This window comes from Diadema setosum, chromosome 6 (assembly GCF_964275005.1).
Source record: "Diadema setosum chromosome 6, eeDiaSeto1, whole genome shotgun sequence".
NCBI classification, from domain to species: Eukaryota; Metazoa; Echinodermata; class Echinoidea; order Diadematoida; family Diadematidae; genus Diadema; species Diadema setosum.
The window spans coordinates 11,021,777-11,041,149 of NC_092690.1; the positions used below are offsets into that span (position 1 = coordinate 11,021,777).

A 19,373-nucleotide genomic window follows, 5' to 3' on the forward strand; every position below is an offset into this window, starting at 1 on the left:
ACTGTATCTAGAAAAATTGGATCCTTTGGTGTTGACAGTTACTAATTTGTCACATGAAAATGCAGCATCTTTTCTGTTACTGCCACCATCGTCCAAGAGTCGCATCCACTGCCACACCCGCACATACCGGTATCCAGCACGCCACTCTTACCTTCTGGGCACTGGTAGCAGGCACCCAGACCCACCGCAGGACCGTACGTTCCCTGATCACACTGCACTTCCTTAATGGCACCCTCTTCGCAGTAGTGGCCCTGGGGACAGATGTAACCGATGGCAACATTGCCGGGTCTGGGCGTGTCCGAGCCACCGGTACAGATGAAACCCTCGTTACAAGGCAGCGTCACGCCTGAGGAGAGATAAACAAAAGATAACTGGAATATATTTGCTTTGGGGTTTTTCACTTTTGGAGGGAGGGGGTTTTTTTGCAATGTATCTTCTTATCATTCAAATCACTACCTCCACTTCTTACATCTTAGTGAAAAACAAAAAACAAGAAATGACATTTTTGGGTAAGATGAATTTTACATGTAGGTGTCTAATTAGGTAGAATTGAAACATCAAATAAATCATATAATATTACATCAAGCACAAAAAAGGTGCAAATTTTTATTTTGTCTTTAGTTTCTTGTGTTATGAGAAGAGCAAAAATTTCCGAATTGCAACATCTCTGCTTTTACAGTATTAGGGAGCTTTAAGTTTGCGACGCAGACTTATGAGACAACAATAATTGCATTGGATGTTCTCCTCTCTCCTTGTGTCGCATTCAAAAGCAGCTTTAGATTACATAACGTCGATGGGGTGACAAGACCTCGTATCTCAAAAATGTCAAAAAAAAAATTTTTGGCTTAATGGTCAAATAATGGGTCAAGTGATGTCTTGGCCAAATCCCAACTGTCATACTCCAAAAATGAAGCCACCATGACATGTCAAAGGAAAGGCTATCCCATTCACTACAGTGCTTTGGACGCCATGTTTTTTTGCTCTTCTGAACATTTGTCATTTTTGAGATACGAGGTCTTGTCACCCCAGCGACGATAAGGACGTAATCCATCAAAACTACAATGGCGCCCCCATACAATCGGTGAATCAAGTAGCTCTCTGCGTCCTGAATTTGTGCAGAAGTAAAATTAGCTCAGAACACGTAGTGAAAACTTAGATGATGCCACCTATACTGTAGATTGCTTTTGATGAGCGATTTTGCGAATGCTCAGAATAGTTGTTTTTTTTTTCCTTTAAACATAACCGTCGCGAAAATCTAAAGCTCCACTCGATATAACCAAAATCAAGACGAAACGGCCTAATTGAGCAAGTGATGACGGTAGAGAGACAAACCATTGCTGGAGCTGTTGGCGGTGCAGTAGCGACCAGCAGCGCAGGGGGCGCAGTCCGTCACATTCTCGTTGGTGATTCCACTGGAGATGGTTCCTGCTGGACAAGGAGTGGGTTTGTAGCTACCGGAGGGACAATAGTTCCCTTCAGGGCATGGGTTGGGAGTCGGGTTATCCTCTCCCATCAAACAGTAGTATCTATGGCAATAGAAATATGATAAAACAGATTGCACATAGTTTTTGTTTTTTAAATAAAGCATTCTATGATTTCTGTTTTCCACAGTAATACCACTGGATTATTGGTGAAAAACATAGACATCTTTTTTACAAAAATTGTAACTGGCCTTTAGAAAAAGAGAATTAATGTTAGCTTGAAGAAAAAAAAAACTCTTTCCAATCAAGAAAAGCAATCTATTATACGTGTACTACACACTTTTGTCAAATAGAATTAATCAAATGTGATCTGACTGCTGAAAGGTCAATCCAATAACAAGACCAGTCACTATTGGGAAGCATGCTTAACTGTTAGTGCGCCACATCCTTTTGACACCAAAATGCATCAACATATTTTTGAAGACATTCACTGATATTTGAAGCCATACATGTACAGTTGTAGCTTTTCCAAGTATTTATGCCAGAATTGCAGTATGATGTAAATTCTATGATAAAGATGTAGCTAAGATGTTTTCACTATGCTGTGGCATATCACAATTTATTGATCGGTTCATGTATCAGAGTAAAACTTTGGAAGAGAAGAAACCATCAACTAAGCCAGGAGTGCAAACGTAGCACACAGCTAAATACAAGTATCACATGTCCACTTGAAAAATATTCTCATTTTGGTTAGAATACCAGTTGTGGGTATTCATTGGTCCAATCTGCAACCCACAATGTCTGAGGCACCTACCCTGGGTAGCATTCGCCCTCCGGGTCACTGAGACCGGGAGTCTGGCAGAAGAAGCCGGCCAGGCAAGGGGTGCAGGACGACTCGTTGACGGAGTTGGTCAGGTTGTTGTACGTGCCCGGCGGACACGGGAACTCGTTGGCTCGCTTGGTGCCGGCGGGGCAGTAATAACCAGACGGACACGACGCGTTGGACAGGTCACTGACGGCATAGAGGGTGTTGTCGCAGAAGTATCCTGTATGGGACAAGACAGTGAATTAGTTGATAGTGATTATTTGACATCTGCCTGAGCATACCCAGGGACTAATCTTCAAAGGGCTAATGTCACTACTTCCAACTGTTACATGACATTGTACATCTTCTTCTACTCTGCAACTATCATATGTTTGTCACATTTGTACCCTTTATGGGGCGAAAGCATTTTTTTTTGTGTGATTGAGCCAGGTCATTGGAACATACTCCCCTGTCATATTCAAAACGCTCAAAGTGTAGATGAGTCTGAATCAATGGTCAAATCTCACTTATTCAATCACTAATATTTTTTTTCTCTTCTTTGCTACGGTGCATATTTGCACATATCACAATATTCGTGATCATTACTAATCAAACGTTTCTGCCCTCTATCAATGCACTATCAAATGCCTGTTATAGGCATTTTATGAATGTTACTTACATTGTATAATCATCATCATCACCACCACCCTCAGCAGCAGCAGCATCATCATCATCATCATCATCATCATCATCATCATCATCATCATCATCATCATCATCATCACCTCCATCATCAGCATCAGCATTATATCATTATTACCTGGTTCACAGGTCAGACAGGAATCTTGTCCCATCTGGTCCTGGTAGGTGCCATCCTGGCAGCGAGTGGGCGTCGGCAAGTTCTCCACGCAGTAGTGACCGGTGGGACACAGGAAGTCGGCCGGGGTTGGGGTCACCTGACCAGCTGGACAGTAGTACCCTAGAGGAAAGTTTTCAGCAAAGAGAGAGTATGTTAGATATCAGTCCTCCTTGCAAAGCATTATGGACTTTTCTGTTACAACATCACAGAACATATCGAGAGGTAGTTATTGCATCACATTATGTTATGCTTATAGATGAAGATTCAGCTGAAAGTAAATGAAATTATTATCAATTTGCAACCCATACATGCTGTATGTGAGTGGTAGATGTCTTCAGCAATTCCAATCTTGTCACAACACAGAGCAACGATCACGACTATACAATATTAGCATGAAAAACAAATAACATACAAATTTGAAACCTTGGGAAATGTATTTCAATACTTCAGCATGAAGACCACTATCACTACATTAACTTTGAAATCCATAATGGACTTGGAAATGACAAACAGTGTTTAATCACAGATAGACCCTGGATCCAGCCAGCGTTCCAAATCACAGAAAAATTCTAATAATCTTTTCCTTGGATCAGTCTTGACGTTTCCTGTTTCATGCTAATCCTTTCATAACTTTTGGCTTATTTTTTAATCAGACAAACAAACGCACAGACTGACAAAAAAAAAAAAAGGCTGACAAAAAGATAACCTCCCTGATGGTAGTAATCATACTCACATTAGATGGCATGTTCTGGGTTATATTTTGCAAAATATGGATGACAAGAATTTGTGTAGGCAATCATGTGACCCTTCAACTCACTGGCTGCACAGATTCCGCTTGTAGTGCTAGCTCCTGTCTCATTACAGTAGTAGCCTGCCCGGCAGGGCAGACAATCGGAGAACTCGTCCTGGTTCAGCGATGGGTTGTACGTCCCATTCGAGCACGGCACAGGCAAGGCACTTCCAAGGGGACAGTAGTGACCGACGGTGCAGTCCTCCTGGCGCGGGTTGTCCGATCCTGTCGGGCAGTAGTAGCCCGGGTCGCACGAGTTGGTCGGCCGGGCGAGTCCGGCGAGATTGCAGTACTCTCCGGCGGTACAGGGGACGGGAGCAGACGACCCGCGAGGGCAGTAGTACCCTGGCTGGCATTCTCCTCCATTGTTGGTTGGCTGCCGTGGTAACATCAAATAAAACTCAATGAGTTGGGAAAAATGCATCTTTCACTGCCACAGGTTTCCAAAATCTTTATCTCATCTGTTTTGTCAATAAAAGCTATTTGTGATGAAGTAAAAACAAAAATTATCCAAGATTACAATGAAGATCCTTACTCACATTTTGAGTATGTATGCAACATACCAGCAACCTTTTGCTCTTCTCTTTATAATTAATGACCAAATAACCAAATGACTTATGGCATATTCGTGAATGACTCCGCAAACTTTTTTTTTTCATAATCCTTGAGAGTTATTGAATGACCTTTTTAAAACTCATTAAAACAATCACTGCAGATCTAATATAAGAGGGTAAATTTTCAAACCTACTCCACTTCAATTACAAAATATGACTTATACTCACCTGAGTCTCATTAGCACCACCACTGCAGTACCATCCCTCATCGCACTCATCCATGGGGTGCGAGTTCCCGTAACCAGCGCAGTACCAGCCGGGCAGGCAGTCTACGCAGGCAGCGATTTCGTGCTGGACGGTCAGATTGTTAAAGGTCCCCGGTGGGCAGGGGAAGGCGTAGGGGTCTGGCGTGTTGGTTGGGCAGTAGTAGCCTGGTGGGGAGACGGGACGGAAAATATACAAGCAACTTGCCTTGCACTCTCATTCCAAGAGTAAATAAAATTAAATCTACGAATGCTACACCTTCCCAACCATTATATCCTCATCAATGATCAATGCATGGAATGCTTGCAAAGCACATTACAAAACCAGCAATGATCGAGTCTTGTGTGAAAGTTTGCATGACGATGTAAATGAGGTAGAGAGGTTTGTTGTCACACCATATTTCTGGTAACACCACCATGGTGTTACAGGACCCCCCCCCCCCCCCCCCATCAACAATCATTCACTTTGTTAAAGCTGTTCTCCCCACAAAAAATATGAACATCATCTTCAGAGATTATGGATGAGATGCATGGATATCTAATTCAGATGACTTGTAAAGCTATCCTTCACCTACACTGAAAACTTGCTTACTGTACATTAATTACAAGAAATTTACATGGCTTTGTGTGTATTTCTGTACAGCAGTGTTTCTACTCATCTGGAATGTGTACAACAATGACTTGTGAAGTGGCTGGGGGTGACACACTCACCAGAGGGACATTCATTGGCTTGGTAGTCTGTGGTGTTGCCATAGCAATAGTATCCCATGGGGCAGTCCTTGCACTCCCAGGCTCCTGGCAGATCGTTGTAACTTCCTGCTACACAGCCTGATGGGATACCAAAATGGAACATAAAAACATTAAGACATATTTACTGGACCTGAGATTAGAGGAAAGCTTCATTTGATGCAACTAATTATAATAATGATGATGATAACAACGTAAAGAAGGAGAAGTAGAACCAGAAGAATGCTAGAAATGTGACACTCATCATCATCATCATCATCATCGTCGTCATTGTCATCATCGTCATCATCATCGTCATCATCAATATCAGTATGAAGCAGTTGTAATCATTATTATCACTTATCATTATCACAACCATTACTCTCAATATTACTATCAATATTATCACTACAATCATCATTCTATTATAATCATAAAAAACAACATCATTATATTTACCACTTTACTACATTTATAATATTGTGAAGAATAGCAATTAAAAGAAGTACTAAAATGTATCCTCAATACTACTGTAGATGGTAGTCATATATCAGGAGACATTACATAGCATTCCTGGACAGACAACAAGAGGTAAGGATTAACCTTAGGGGCCCACACTCTTACAAGCATTGTCTTTTTAGTGGGTCCCTCTGTTTTTTCACACAGAGCATATTGACAATTCTTTCATTTTCGTTACCTCTGCAACAATTGCAATGTATTGATATTGTAAGTTTCTCCCATCATTGTTGTTTTCTTTGTATGAATTTACATGCATTGTTTCTGTCACTCAAGAAAGTGAGATTTATGTTTATATTACTTAATTGTGGAAAAATGAATAAATTTGAACTTGAACTTGAACTTGAACCCAATGAGGAACGGTGTTGATTTTTTTTATATAACATGCATTCTCCCTAGCCATCTGTAGGAGTGTACTTAAGCCAAGTCTTCAACAGGTTAAAGAAAGAATTCCTGCAGGATACAGGCAACATCTCAGTCTGGTTGAGGAGAGTCAAGTCCAGTCTTACCCTCTGGGTACTCTGATCCCTGGACACAGAAGTGACCCTCGGGACAGATGTGACCGATGATGGGATGGACGGTGTCTGTCGGACACTGGCTGTCGTTCAGGTACAGCGGGTTGGGCCTGTCCGCTCCGGACACGCAGTAGAAGCCACGGGAACAGGAGTCACTGGGAGCGGTGAGATTGACTCCCATACAATAGTGACCTGAGGGTTAGGATGATTAGTTTCATCACAGGTAAAACATTTGAAGCATTGCAGACATTAAACCTACTGTATACAAGTACAATATACATCTATGTGACTGTACTACATTGCATACAGTTTTGATTATAGCGAATACTGAGTGTGCATCAACACAGTGTAGTCTGATTTGTTTTTGGCATGCTGTTCAAAGCTAGGTACAACTGGCTGACACATTTTCTTGATGAAGTACTGGCATTTGCACTCTACGATAAGAAAGCTAAGAAGCCACTTTTTTTTTTTTAAGTACACTCATTGTGAAGTACACATCTGTTCGTCAGCCCTGATTGCAAATGTCAGTAGTACTTGTACAGCTAGTGGGTGGGGTGGGGTGGCTATGCTGGGGAGTAAGTATCCCTTGGAAGACTCACCTGAATCACATGGGGTACAGTCTTGGACCTCGGTGAGTCCCTGGGATTGGCCGTACGTTCCCGCCGGACAGGGCTGCCAGTCGTGTCCAGTCCCGTTGGGACAGAAGAATCCCTGTGGGCATGTTGTCCTGGTGGTCCCGGCATCACCCTCAACCACCAGCTCAGGGACACAGTAGTAGCCTTGGGAGAAGACACACATAAAAGCATAATTTTCTTGCTCCAAGGTCTTAGGGAGAAAAAGTTGAATATCATATTCCATTTTACTTGCCCACTGGTTTCTACAGCATTGCATATAAGCATCATTAAATAATTGCATGCATTTAAATCAAATCTTGTAATCATGGGGATTAACTCTTTAAGATTCTTCAATGTTTTATTTATGAATCACTCACATAAATCTTGCTGTATATGTTTGATACCGTTGTACATACATTAAACATATCATTATCCTACTGTAGGTGATTCTACGTGATTGTCATTAATTCACTCATATTCAGAATGGCAGACCCATCATCATTTAATCCGTCACTGAGCTAAAAGTGGAAAACATAAATAGGAAACAGTTCACCTTATGTAAGGTAAGTTAACTTTACATGCGAATTATGTCTTTCTCTTCTTGTTTGGTCTTCTTCTTCTTCTAATACTGTTGGCTCCTGTGGAAGTTATCAATGCATGTATTTTTGAGATGTTTAATAGAAGAGCATCTGAGGGCGCCACACACCTTCTGGACACACTTGACACTCGGATTGACCCTCACTGTCCGTGTAGGAACCGGCGATGCAATCCTGCGGCTCGGCGCTGCCCAGCGGGCACTGCTTGCCGATCGGACAGATGACCGCCTTGGCGTGGGAAGAGCCCTGGGGGCAGTAGTAGCCCGGATCGCACTCGGCTGTTGGCTCTACCAGACCTGTTCAGAGATTACAACCCAGAACACTACATGTAGCTCTGATAAACACGATGGCTAAACATACAAAAACTAACCAAGTTGTATATGGCCACTCCATGAGCAAGCTCTGTTTAACCCATTGAGTACGGACCAATTTTGCTACAACACACATTTCCCATAGACACCAGCCTGACTATACTCGCGACTCGTCCTCAACAGGTTAATAAGTACAAGTGTACCACCACCATCCTCAGCAATATGATTACCCAATGTAATGACACAGCTTTATTGGCAACAGATTTATAAGATCTTAAAGTGACACCCAATTCTACATTAAAAACCAACTGTTGCAAATTTGCCCAAGAACATCAACAACAACAACAAAAAAGAGACTTTCAACATGCAATTCTCTTACAGTTTGCAACATTCTGATCTACAAACAAGGAAAGGACTTTGCATAAAGCCAACATTCTCAAAAATTGCAATTTTCATCACTCAAATACAGAGCATAGAATTTATCAAAATGCCAAATAAGACATTTTGTGGATAATACATTGCAATGGTTGACTACGACAATTAATGCAGATAGCTTCACTTAAAGCACCAAGAATATCCATAAGGGTGAGTGGTATTAGGTCACAGAGCAAAAAAAAGAATATGACAATGCTAACAAACTTTTATGTAGTATTTAATTTCAGTATTTACACACTTATATTGTACAGCAACAGCGAAGGGAGCAACAAAACCACACAGGAGCCACAGGGTGTGTTCACACTCACCTAGACCATTACAGTAGAAGCCTGGTGTGCAGTGGAAACACTCCTCCTCGGTGGAGATGCCAGTGTCGTTGAAGAAGGTTCCGTTCGGGCATGGGGTGGGGTCAAAGGTCGCAAGCCCACAGTAGTGACCCTCGGGACAAATCTGTCGGTAGGGCGTGGTGGAGCCCTCCTCGCAGAAGTAGCCCGGGGAGCAAGGACCACTGACCTCCGTCAGTCCTGTGCGTGGGAGGATACACAAAGTTTTCAGAGTGTATCAAATTGGCAACACTAATTGGCACTGTTTGCATTGAATTTACCCCCCTCCCCCCCCCCCCAAAAAAAAAGGAAAAATGACTTGTCTCAATTGTACAAAGTAATTTGGGACTTCAAAGCTCAAATTTGAGAGGAAGATGTGCATCAAAGACTTCAACCGGTTTAAAGATAATTGTCTAGTATGACTTTAAACAGTCAATAAACCAATTTTTCCTTTTCTTGGTGTTGGCATAATCTAAATGCACATTCACATCACATAACTAATGGTATTCATAACATGTCTGTTTGATAAACTTGGAACACAGGTTTATTCAATCATCACATACAGCTGTATGATACCATCATCAGTTTTATCTCCACCTAGACTGTATCCATTATATTCATTTATTATCCTCATTTCATATCATTTTTATGGAAGTATTGTAAGCTACATCAAGACTATGATCAGTAGCAAATTAGATTAGAGCACACATTAATCTGATACTTACCAGTTTGATTGCAGAAGTACCCTTCTGTGCAGTTAAGACATTCTTCCACCGACTGAAGCTTGATGTTTGGACTGAAGTAGCCCTCTGGACAGTGGATAGGGCTGTCTGTCCCTTCTGGGCAGTACGAGCCCGCTGGACACTCGTTGTTGAAGTCATCTATTGATACAATAAATTGACAGAAATGCCCTTGATCGTCATGTCCACACAGCACTACACACTGTTGACACACACTGTCCCTTTAAGGGATCGTATACAATGTAGTTTTGGTTGAGACCTACGTTGTAACTTCAGGTTTCTAACATTCTGGGGATAGATAACGAGAAACCTCTTATGTAATATGAAAGAGCATGTACTGTAATTCCAAGTGGAAGTCAACATCTATTTGATGAAAATTGGTTTTGAATTGGCTGAGATACCAAAAACAGAGTAATCCTAATAAAAGGTGGGACCCACCTTTAAATACGATTACTTTGTTTCACGTTGTTTTTGGATGTCTCAGCCATTCCAAAACCAATTTTCATCAAATAAAATTTGAATTCCTCTTAGAATGGTATGCTCTGTACTATTCTGCATAAGTGGTTTCTTGGTATCTCACAAAAAGTTAAAGCACAATCCTCATCCCTACCAATACTACACGTATATGTATACACTGTACCATCCACTAACTGTCTGGCATTTACAATAGTTGGTGGCAGTGTCACAATATACACTGCAATGAATTCCCAGTACAGGGTGGACCCATTTCAAGATTGCATTTTATTGCAGGTGGGAGAATCCCAAAGAGTTCATGGAAAGTATTCACCCTTTGAAGATTTGCTTTATTCTCCATTGTTAAACCTTGAGCTGTAGCTATTGAGCACAATCCAGCATGACAAAACTGTGCCTACAATTTTGTATAATTATATAAGTTCATACAGAATCATGTGCAGCTTGGATGATACAAATTACCTTTCTTTTTTTCTCACTTGGTTCAATAGGCACTTCACTTAAATGTTTTTTTCAAAGTGAAATAATGCATGTTGTGAGCTTGTCCAATGTAAATATTCATGAGTTTCATATTTAAAAATTGAATGAACTTGCATAGGCCATGTGACCAAAATGCTCGGTCATTGAACACCTGCACAAGTATCCATATACATTGTACACGTACATGCAGTTGCTTCGTACTTGAATGAATTAACAGAGTTTCTCTAATGATATTGCCAAATAATGGTCTTTACTGAACACTCTCGGGTGCACTAGCTGGAGAGCAACATTTGTAAGGATTACAAGAATAATCATTGCATCACAAATGCTTTACACATATCTCACGGAAGTTACAATGTATGAACTGGCTTATAATGGGGTATAATATTGCATCTTCACAAAGAATCAGCGACAATGTACGGATGAATAGGGAAGAGATTTTCCCCCTCACCATATGTCGGTGTGGTGATGTTGGATCCTCGTCGGCAGAAGTAACCAGCAGCGCACAGAACGGGAGGATAGGAGAGACCCGTCTGATCACAGGCGTAGCCTCCGGTACAAGGAGTGCAGTCATCTTCAGATGGTATGCCTACCAGAAATATCAGAGAGTGATACAGTAAATCACCAGCAGGTCTATTGAAAGTAGATTTGTATGGAATCAAATCAACAGTGCAGCAAGAAGCAGAAAAAAACTTTGAAGAGAAAAAAATTTTCATAGCTGGTTGCATTACATAATGGCTTTTTACACTGCTCATAATGTTTTTATATCAAGTCTAATTAACATTTGCAAATCAAAAATATATAATAATATGCAAGCAGCTGTTCGATCAATAACTACAGTATGAATATACAAAAAAAAAAAGGTGGACTTAACTTTTTGGTTCCAGCAGCATAAAGACAATGACAAAGACTGTTCATTTAAAGCCATTGTGTTGTGCTTAAAACAATCTTACAATCAATCAAATCTCATAATAGCGTCACTCAAAATTATGGACTTTTTGTTTACATTTTACATTAGTAAAGTTCTTTAGATAGCATATACAAACTGTACTTTATCGAACACTTTCTGAACCATCTGAAACTAAGAAAAAGTTTATTTGGTTCTGAAAAAAAACGGGGGGCTTTGTATGAAACTATGACAAGATTTAATGTAGTCATGTTTAAGCGGTGACATAACATATTGATTATATATGTACAAATACAATTGGCAGTTATAGTCAGCAAGATCTACTGAGTCTTGCTTACCTGTGAGATTGTTGAAAGTGCCAAACGGACAAGGGAACTGCTCCGCGTACTCCGTTCCATTCGGACAGTAGTAGCCGCTGGGACAGATGTAGGACCCATACCACACCACCGGGCCGATAGTGGCATTGCAGTAGAACCCCTCGGGACAGGTCTTGCATGTCCATCGGCCCGGAGTGTCCTGGAAGGTGCCTGACGGACACGGCGTCGGGACAGCGCTACCGGTCTCACAGAAGTGGCCCTCAGGGCAGGCGTAGTCCGGCGGAGTAGCCACAGTCTGCCCCTGGGGACAGTAGTAGCCCCGTTGGCAGTCGGCTGTGGGTGAGGGCAGTCCCTCCTCTCCACAATACATTCCTTCAAATAAAAACATTAAGTGCACATGAGAAAATAGACACTTCATATGCCACAAAGTGCACATAATATTATACAACCTACAGGGCAGCAACATACAATGTACATAAGAAGCTCAAGGCTAAACACTTTCTCTGCACGGAAATTTCGACAGTGCATAGATACAGGCTTTGGGGTTTTCCTTGTATCTGCACACAAAAATGTAATATTTTCTGACATTGTAGTTTTTTGTATTGTATGGATAATATCCCTGAGAAATCTGAGAGTGTAAGATTGCTCCCATACAGAGACACTGAATTAAAAAGATCAGTCCCCAAACACCTCAAATTACACGCACCTTGATCTGAAACAACTTCTCTAATGTTTATATTACGTGCATTTGACTGAGCAGTTTGATGACTTTCTGGGCATACGTTGATGTTCATTATCGCTTTTCAAACCCCCAGAGCATGCACACACAATGTTCAAAGGTGTACCAAAAATCGAGGCGATACCAATAAAAGGTATTCGATAGAGATGTTTGCAAACAAGAGAAATGAAAAGTACACCCTCCAAAGGACTTTGTAGGGGTACCATTAACCCTAAAAAGACTGGGGGGGGCCTAAAAGGCCCCCCCCCGACATTTCGCGCGATTACTCAGCAACACGCAATGCTCTCGCCGCGATGCTCTATGACTTTTTTCTTTCGAGTTTCCCGCACATTTTGACACCAAATTTGTGACGCCCGGGGGTACGGTTCTGAAGTTACATAACTTTTTGTACATGCACGTGAGACCGAAAATGGCTCAAAAATGTGATTTTGTGTACAAAGTCAATACAAATTGAGTTTTATCACATGGTTCATATAAATATGCTTATTTTTACTCTCAATGGCTAAAATCAATTTGTTTTAGTATTATTATGCTTCAAAAAGGGTCTGCCACAAATTTTGCTGAAAAAAACAACAAAAACAAAAGGTCGAAAAACAAGGAAATACATAAGAAATTCATAAAACAATAAAATAAATAAGAAATTAGTTTTGATACCGAATTTTTTTTCAAGTACATTTACTAAGAATGCTACACAGAATATCTAGACCAAAAATGAGCACTTTTGGAGCTTTATTTACTGATTTAGATAAAAAAGTCTGATTTCTCGCATAAATTAGCATAATTAATCAAAATAAAATAAAAGAAGACTATTTTGGAAAATCTAAATATACAATCTTGTAGATTATATCGCACACTACCATTGTGCAAATTTCCGCGGCGATCGCGCGATCCACGGCCGAGATCTTAAGGGGAGGCCCTTTAGGCCCCCCCCCCCCCCCCAGTCTTTCGAGCTACCAAAATAGCCCAGTCTTTTTAGGGTTAAGCAAACTCACTACTAATGCAGGACAGATGGTCACACATGGATATTAAAAATTATCATAGTTTCTCACCTATGAGTGACTTTTGAGATGAGCAAGAACTTTCCCTAGGGTACTGAAAACATGTTCTTTCATCTCTGAAATTGAGATTTCAGGCTACAGATATGCCTAAAAACACACAAGGGCTTTCACTACTTACCCTCGGTACAGTTCTTGCAGCTAGAAAGCTCAGACTGCTCCGTGGCATCCAGGTAATAGCCCATGTCACAAGCTGTGGGAGAGTAGCTGCCCTGTGGACAGTAGTATCCTTCGGGGCAGACATTGCCTGTAATGTTGTCTGTAGGGTTACCTATGGATGCACCACTGATACAGTAGTACCCTTCAGAAAGAAAAAAACATGACAAAAAATTCAAAAATTAGGTCAATGTGTTCATCAAATAAGTCCAGATGGAACGATTTTGCATACCATCCACCATATTTCATCAATGCTGGGGCAAAATTTCTCTCGAAATAATTTCACAATATTGTCAGTCCCAATCATTTTATACGTACTGCTTTACAACTCATGCACATAAAAGATCCAGCTTCATTTATTCATCACAAAGGTGAAATGGTCCCACCTAACATCCAACTGGACCCCATGAAAGACCAGCTATTGCAGATGTATATGGGGTATTCAGCCATCTTCTCAGGTGGAAATGAAACAAACAAACAAGCAAATAAAACTAAAAATGACATCTTTATTATCTCCCTGACTACCAGTGATGCCCTCCTCCTGTTTACTCCGGGACACCAATGGTGTCACCCTGCACCTCTCTGGACCCCGCCCTCTCACCTGGATGACACTCGAGCTGGGGCAGAGCAAGCCCCGCCCGATGACAGTACATCCCGGGGTCGCAGTCGGTGGGCAGCTCCGAGCCACCTGGGCAGTACTGACCGGCCTGGCAGCGACCTCCGATGCTGGGGTCAGACGGCATTGGACTCGAGGCTCCGGACATACAGTACCAGCCATCACTGGGATCAAAAAAGGGCATAGAGAATCTTGAAAGACACGTGGCATAGAAAAACTTAACAGAATCAGTGACATCTTTATCGCAGTAATTGTCACTAAGACATGTAACCGTTTGGGGGCTATACAATTGTACATCATGGAAAGGCTATGACAGTTAAACACATTTTTCAGTGAGACTGAATAGGTGAAAGTTGGTATATTCATCACTGAGACTAAATAAGCAACGTGGGACATACAAATTGTACAGTGTGACTTATCATGAAATATAGTTACAAAGCAACACTCTACGTATCTCTTTTTTCTACAACCTTTGAATCTATCTGACATTCAATGCCAATTAGCTACCAACAGTGTATAACATCTTCCTAATGAAAGTAACCATGGCAACCACCGCATCACTTCTCCCTCTACCTCCAAAGTCCACTGACACATCACTCAGTACCTGCAGTTGCTGGTAGGCCACTCGTTGTGGTATCCCATGCAGTACATGCCTCCCAGACACGACAGGCAGGAGGAGTTGCTTGTCTGACCGGTAGCGTTGTTGTAAGTGCCCGGCCAGCAAGGGAACTGCTGACCGTGCTCTGTGCCGTTTGGACAGTAGTAGCCGGCTGGACAGATGTTGAACTGGTAGTCCGTGGAGTTTGCTGGACAGAAGAAGCCTGCATTGAGTGAAAATATCAAAAGGGGGAGTAGAATGATTTAAGCAGTCAGAAATAATACAGCTCCATAGGCCTTATTAATGTACTTTTGTATCAACCACTACTTATAGCAAATCTAAATTTTTACAAAGAGCAACCGCTACAGAAATCATGAAAGTCATCAAAGCCATAAAACTATAATTTAAAATCTAGGGTGAAAGTTTCACTGATGTAACAAGCAAGCTTCAAAAATACACATATCACTAATTTTCACAGAACAACAACAACAAAATCAATCATACATGTACAATTGTTATTGTTCATTATGAGGTACTGTATAAGCTCAAAATTGATGTTGGCTAGTTTGCTTGTTTCTTTTGCCACCAAATACAAGAACACATAGGTTACAAAAAGTCACAACCTACAATGATTGACCAGGGCCCCGTTTTATAAAAAGATAAAATCAATTTTAAATTTCCTTACCACACAGGTTGCCATAGACTTACAGTTGAAATCAACTTTATAATCAATCTTATCTCTTCATAAAACAGGGCCCAGTACTGTCGAATTCATTTGATGCACAGTACACATGTAGTAAACCAGCATCCAAGCTTTAAAGACACACACACACATACACAAAGAAAACAAAGCTTTAACAGTCCATCTAACTCAAGTTAGAAATGATAGCACCCTCGTGCTGTACCTTCTGGACATTCCTTGCATTCTCCTTGGCCCTCGTTGTCCTGATACGTTCCTTCGTCGCATCCGATGGGGAGCCCCACCCCCTCCGGGCATCGGTGACCCCTGGGGCACACCCCTCCGACACCGGTATAGCCTCCCAGGACAGGGCAGGTGTCGTTGTACGTCTCGTTGTTGCCGGGCGTGTGCGGGGTGCCTCGGTCCACACCGGAGTTGCACCAGTATCCCTCATGGCAGAGGTTCGTGACGTTGGTTGCGGCGGCATCGGGGCAGAAGGTGCCCACAGGACAGTCGGTACACTGCTCAATCTATATCGGAGAGAAGATCAGAACGAAAGAATAGGGTCAGGAAAAAAGGATGCTCATTTTGTGGTTTGCATTTCCTTTTGAATACTGTAACAGATTCACAGGGCAACATCTCACTGCACAGTCACCTGATATGTCCATTAAAGTAAAGACAACAACATGTAACTTTACAATAAAAGAATCTAAACATCTTGGGCCAGCACTGACTTTTGTTCATGAGGAGGACTATACATGCACCTAAAGAAATTGTCAATGAATCAATACAACATGTAGCTTAAGTATACAGCTTTAGGATTAGCTGTTTCCACTGGAAACCTCATAACATTGTTATAAAGATAAGGAATGCGGGGCGTGGAGTCTTTAAAAAATTATTACCCTAATCTGCACTGCACAGAATGAAGAGTGGGCCAAGTCATTTGGTAGGATAATTCCAGGCTACGAATAACTGTGTTGTCATGGGGAATTAAAAGTGTAATTGTGTATGATTGCTGCCCTCCTAGGTATGAAGTGCAGCATACATGTAAGTGAAAACAGTAACTATGCATCATCCCATCAAACTCTCATCTCATCAGAGGTAGAAGGGCGCTATACATCCATTAATCCTTGGGAGTGTTTACAACCTTCTTGTTCTCAATTTCAAGTCTCTGATGTTTTACTTGAATCTCGTCACTCATGGATCATGCAACTCACCATGTACAGGTTTGTCTGGTCACTGTACGTCCCAGCAGGACATGGCATCCAGTCGAGACCGGTGCCCGTCGGACAGTAATAACCGGCCGGACAGTCTGCATAGCCAGCCTCCAGGTCAGGGTGTCCGAGGGTCTCATTCTCGGGCAGACAGTAGAACCTAGTATGTTATCATGCAACAGCACAAGTCATCAAAAAGAGGCATTGTATAGTACAGTTCTCATAGCATTCACTTAAGCTCTTTCTTATGTGCCTCATTCAAAGGTAATGCCATCTGACTAATATCACAGCTTTAATACACAACTACACATGTAGTCATGTACTATACTACTACTACAAATGTATGTACTAGGGATAACAATGCTGGTACATTGTAATAATTCTGATTTATGACAGTCAAACATGAATATGATGGAATAATGACTGTAATGAAAAAGTGATAAAAATGATAATTATAGTAATTAACACGTTGGTAATACAAATTTACACAAGAGCAACAATACATTTCAGTTATGAAATTTTCTGGTGCACAGTATCTATCACACAGTGACACTCCTGGCGCAGAAAGGCGAGAACTGAGTAGTCACATTCTTAATCTCAATTCTTTTTATCCTTCTTTTCCAAATCTTAGTTTTCTTTCCTATCTCCTCCTCCTCCTCCTCCTCCTCCTCTTTTTCCTTCATCTTAGTTTATATTATCTTCTTCATCTTCATTCTTCTTGTATCTTTTTCACATCCTTCTTCCGTTCACCACTATCATCGTAACAAAGATGTTCGGACAAAGGAGCGCAATTTCAGGAGGAATCTTCCCCATCACCCTAGGACTCACCCTTGAGGGCAGATCTGGCAGGAGGACTGGGTGGTCCTGTTGGTGTAGGACCCCGAGGCACAGGCCTTGGGTTCGGCCGAACCCAGCGGGCAGTGAAGACCGATGGGGCACTCGATGGGGGCCGGGATGGACGATCCTATGATCATGTGGGGGTAGAAATTTACATGATCAAATTACCCTGTCAATATCATGACCACATGTAATGCATGAACAGGGGCAGGAGACTGAAGCTACGCATGTCTTGCACTATTACCCAAGATGTACTGTAAATAGGGCTTATTTTTTATTGCTCCATTTTTTGGGGAACAAAGTGCCCTTGCATATTCGAAACACTGAATGTTTAGACAATCTCAAATCAAATCTCAAAACTCACTTATTCCATCAATCTTATTATTTTTTTTTTCTGTTGCTATATACACATCAGGATGTTTGTAAATAAATTTTGTATCTTAACCTGTTGAAGACTGGTCCTGAGTATACTCGGACAGGTATCTATGGGAAATGCAGGTTGTAGCAAAATCAGGCTGTCCTCTACGGGTTAATCAAACTTTTTGGTTCTGTATTAATGCACATAAAAATGCCTGTATTACGAATAAAGTGCCAAATAAAGTTATTGTAAGGTACAAATGTTATCTATTGTTAATATCATCATTATCGTTATATATCTGAGTGTTTACTACAAGCAGCTGGTCATCACTCCTACAGTACCTTCAGGGCAGTAGTAGCCCGCAGTGCAGGGGCCTTCCTCCTCCGTCAATCCGGTCTGCTGGCAGTAGAAGCCAGCCGTGCAGTTCCTACACTCTGCCTCCTCGCTGAGTCTCGTGTCGTTGGAGAACGTCCCCGCTGGACACCTGAAGGGGACGGACGTTCCCACCGGGCAGTAGCGGCCCGCCGGACACACGTACTGCTCCTGGTTGTCGGAACCTTGCTCGCAGTAAAATCCCATGGTGCACTGCGCGACTGGTTCGGTGAGGGCAGTCACGTCACAGTAATATCCTTTGCAAGATGAAGATAAAGTAAAATTGGCAACAAAGGGTTGTTATTAAAGGCAGAATTTATCAAATTAAATACTTTCTGAAGACCAGAAAAAGTCTGAATGATTATTTGTAATTAGGAGGACAGATTGCTGTTATTCAAACCAAAACAAATACAGCATATTTGTGATTGTGTTATTATGATAAATTTACATTTGTGTGACATAAAGCTTGTGCCACTTGTTTACAAACTCTCCGAGAATAGCAGGTGGACATACGATGTATCTGCAGATAATTTCAATGCTATCATACAATACTCATGTATTTTGTCAATAATAATTATTTCAAGATACGCAGTAGTAACTCTTTAAATTGTACCGTGACCATACTTCCAAATCAGTAACTTTGCAAAAACAGCAAGTGTTCTTTTAGTGGAACCAAGTAACTTGGAAGCAGGGATGACAAGAGACATGGAGTAACTCACCTGGTGTGCAGTATTCACACTCGGTGACATTCATAAGTCCAGTATTGTTGCTGAAGGTACCAAGAGGGCACGCCACGGGTTCCGTGGTCCCCTCTGGGCAGTAGTGACCCACGGGACACTCGTCTGCGTCGTCGCCCTGGTCTGGCGTGGCACTTCGGGAAGCGCGGCGACAATAGTATCCGGCAGCGCAGAGCGTGCGCGGGTACGTCAGGCCGGGCTCTCCGCAGTAGTAGCCGCCGAGACAATCCGAGCATTCTGATTGGTTGCTGATACCAGTTATGTTATTGAAGGTGCCGACAGGACATTTGTAGTACGTAGCTGCCCTGGTGCCTTCTGGACAATAGTGACCTGAAATAAGCCACAAAAACAATGTGTTGGATATATTAT

General features: G+C 41.7%; 1 protein-coding gene across 1 annotated transcript in view; it reads right to left on the reverse strand.

The window, feature by feature from the left end:
• LOC140229524 (uncharacterized) overlaps positions 1-19,373 on the reverse strand; it is a 153,999-nt gene that overhangs the window by 61,859 nt on the left and 72,767 nt on the right. The window contains 22 exon segments of the mRNA XM_072309772.1: positions 152-346; positions 1,333-1,526; positions 2,236-2,467; positions 3,047-3,205; positions 3,903-4,251; positions 4,658-4,860; positions 5,404-5,520; positions 6,444-6,641; positions 7,049-7,228; positions 7,770-7,955; positions 8,714-8,929; positions 9,454-9,609; positions 10,871-11,008; positions 11,665-12,015; positions 13,559-13,738; positions 14,195-14,373; positions 14,814-15,030; positions 15,713-16,016; positions 16,704-16,860; positions 17,529-17,664; positions 18,237-18,524; positions 18,987-19,334. Of these exon segments, the coding sequence (XP_072165873.1) occupies positions 152-346; positions 1,333-1,526; positions 2,236-2,467; positions 3,047-3,205; positions 3,903-4,251; positions 4,658-4,860; positions 5,404-5,520; positions 6,444-6,641; positions 7,049-7,228; positions 7,770-7,955; positions 8,714-8,929; positions 9,454-9,609; positions 10,871-11,008; positions 11,665-12,015; positions 13,559-13,738; positions 14,195-14,373; positions 14,814-15,030; positions 15,713-16,016; positions 16,704-16,860; positions 17,529-17,664; positions 18,237-18,524; positions 18,987-19,334 (4,683 nt within the window).